Here is a 1,778-nt window from a genome sequence, read left to right as displayed (position 1 = left end):
GTATGCTGTCAAGAACCTATAAGTAACATGAGGAGCTTTGACAATAAGAAATACAGTAATTACAAATGAATTTCTAAGGAAATGAACATATATCTTGGATAATACACTTCCAACAAAAATACTCCTGACAAAGTCCATTCTATTTATTCCCGCAAGCATAACACAGAAGTGATAAAGTGATAAGCCAGACAACAATGTAATGTCACCTTTGCAGTAATATACGAAATAAATGATTTCCCTGCTTGATTATCTGCAAAAAATAAAAGACCTCATAACTAATAAAAGTACATACAAAAAGAAGCAATCAATAACATTTATTGAATCAAACAAGTGTCAGAAAAAGAAAGTTCACTCTCTTTGCAATTTTTTATCAATTTCCCACTTGGAGACAGAAAATCAATAGCTTACCACACACACGTCTTGATAGTTTTGCAAGCTCTGCAGCAGCAAGCTGAGCTTGTTTACCAGCATATTCTCTCGATTCAACTGCCTCCATACTCCACTACAAGAGTACATATATAAAGCAATTTATTTGCAAATGCATGTAATTGTAAAATAAAAAGTGAGGGTTCTAAAGTAGAAGCAGCGTATGCATCTTGCACAAAAGAAATATGCAAGAATTGAAGTACCTCATGGTCATTCCGCTGAGATGCACAAATGAATACATCCTCTAAAACAATAATGATAGGGTGGTCCCAACCAAGCTTTTTCCACGAAATTTTGATGCTTAGCCTTCCAACCCTACCTATTAAAAGGAAAACAAATACAGAGGAGTGCAGTAAGTTTCCAGGAGATTGAACCATGAAATAAGAATTACATGCATATATGTGTGTATACCCTGCTTTATAGCAAATGGCAATTGCAGATAATCAAAGGCTTCAGGAATGAGTTCTACATTTTCCAGCAGCACTTCTTCTGCAAAATCAGATTTTTGTTATCATCAATAGTTACAAGTAGGCAATAAAAAACTACAGCTGAAGAGTATATATAAAAGGAATTTAAGAACATCTAAAATTATCAAACAAGAAAGGGTAAAAATAGACAGATTACCGTTCCAAAGGCTGAGCTTGAGTTGGTCTTTCTGAATATTTTTCACATAACGACCAAGATAACCTACCAGCACCCGATGAACCAGTCCTTCGAACATTCTCTTTGAACGTTTATTTATTGTATTTTTCACATAACGTTGTGATTTCTCACAGCAGCACATACATAACAAGCGGCCAACCAAATCTAAGAAAAAAAATATCATATCATATCATATCGTGTATAAGCTTCAATGACATAAACTATGATTACAATTCGAAAGGTACATAAAGGACAGTTGAATTCAATTGAGTTGGCAAGGTATTACAGCAACAAATTTAAAATTTGCAGCGTGAACATAGAAGAGCAGTATCTCACACCTCGTTCTGCTAAGCTTAGCAGCTATATTAGATTGAAAATTGAAAGAAGAGCAGTAATTCGAAGGACTACGTCTAACTGTTAACCGAAGAGTCACCTACGAGCTGATTTTTTATCCTCGTATGAATTTTCTACTTCTTCGATAGAAAATACCTTTTAATCATCAAAACTGCATAATAACGCAATCAAACACAACCGCAGTAAGAACTCACCATTGTAATGCGAAGGAGGAAAAAAGCGCGGGAGAACAACAAATCTAAAGATAGTAGAGAGCGCGAAGGTCTTGATTGCCGATGGAATTGCAACAATCGCCAATTCTTTTGTTGCCAAACACTAGCACCGGTTCCTATTAGAGTGGAGCGAACTGAGAAGTT

The 1,778-nt window shown here is 35.4% G+C and overlaps 1 protein-coding gene across 1 annotated transcript; it reads right to left on the bottom strand.

Moving 5' to 3' along the window:
* Positions 1–6: 6 nt before the first annotated feature.
* Positions 7–1,771, bottom strand: LOC107261202 (vacuolar protein sorting-associated protein 13-like; the record flags this gene model as incomplete). Its single annotated transcript, XM_048370316.1, has 7 exons — positions 1,617–1,771; positions 1,051–1,233; positions 838–915; positions 630–745; positions 409–502; positions 207–250; positions 7–16 (listed from the first exon to the last, which is right to left on the bottom strand). Coding segments are annotated over exons 2-7 (502 nt in total), but the record flags the coding sequence as incomplete, so codon positions are not given.
* Positions 1,772–1,778: the final 7 nt, after the last annotated feature.

This window comes from Ricinus communis, unplaced genomic scaffold (genome assembly GCF_019578655.1).
Source record: "Ricinus communis isolate WT05 ecotype wild-type unplaced genomic scaffold, ASM1957865v1 Ctg130, whole genome shotgun sequence".
Lineage (NCBI taxonomy): Eukaryota > Viridiplantae > Streptophyta > Magnoliopsida > Malpighiales > Euphorbiaceae > Ricinus > Ricinus communis.
The sequence above is the reverse complement of the archived record's forward strand: the minus strand, read 5'-3'. Positions and strand labels throughout refer to the sequence as shown.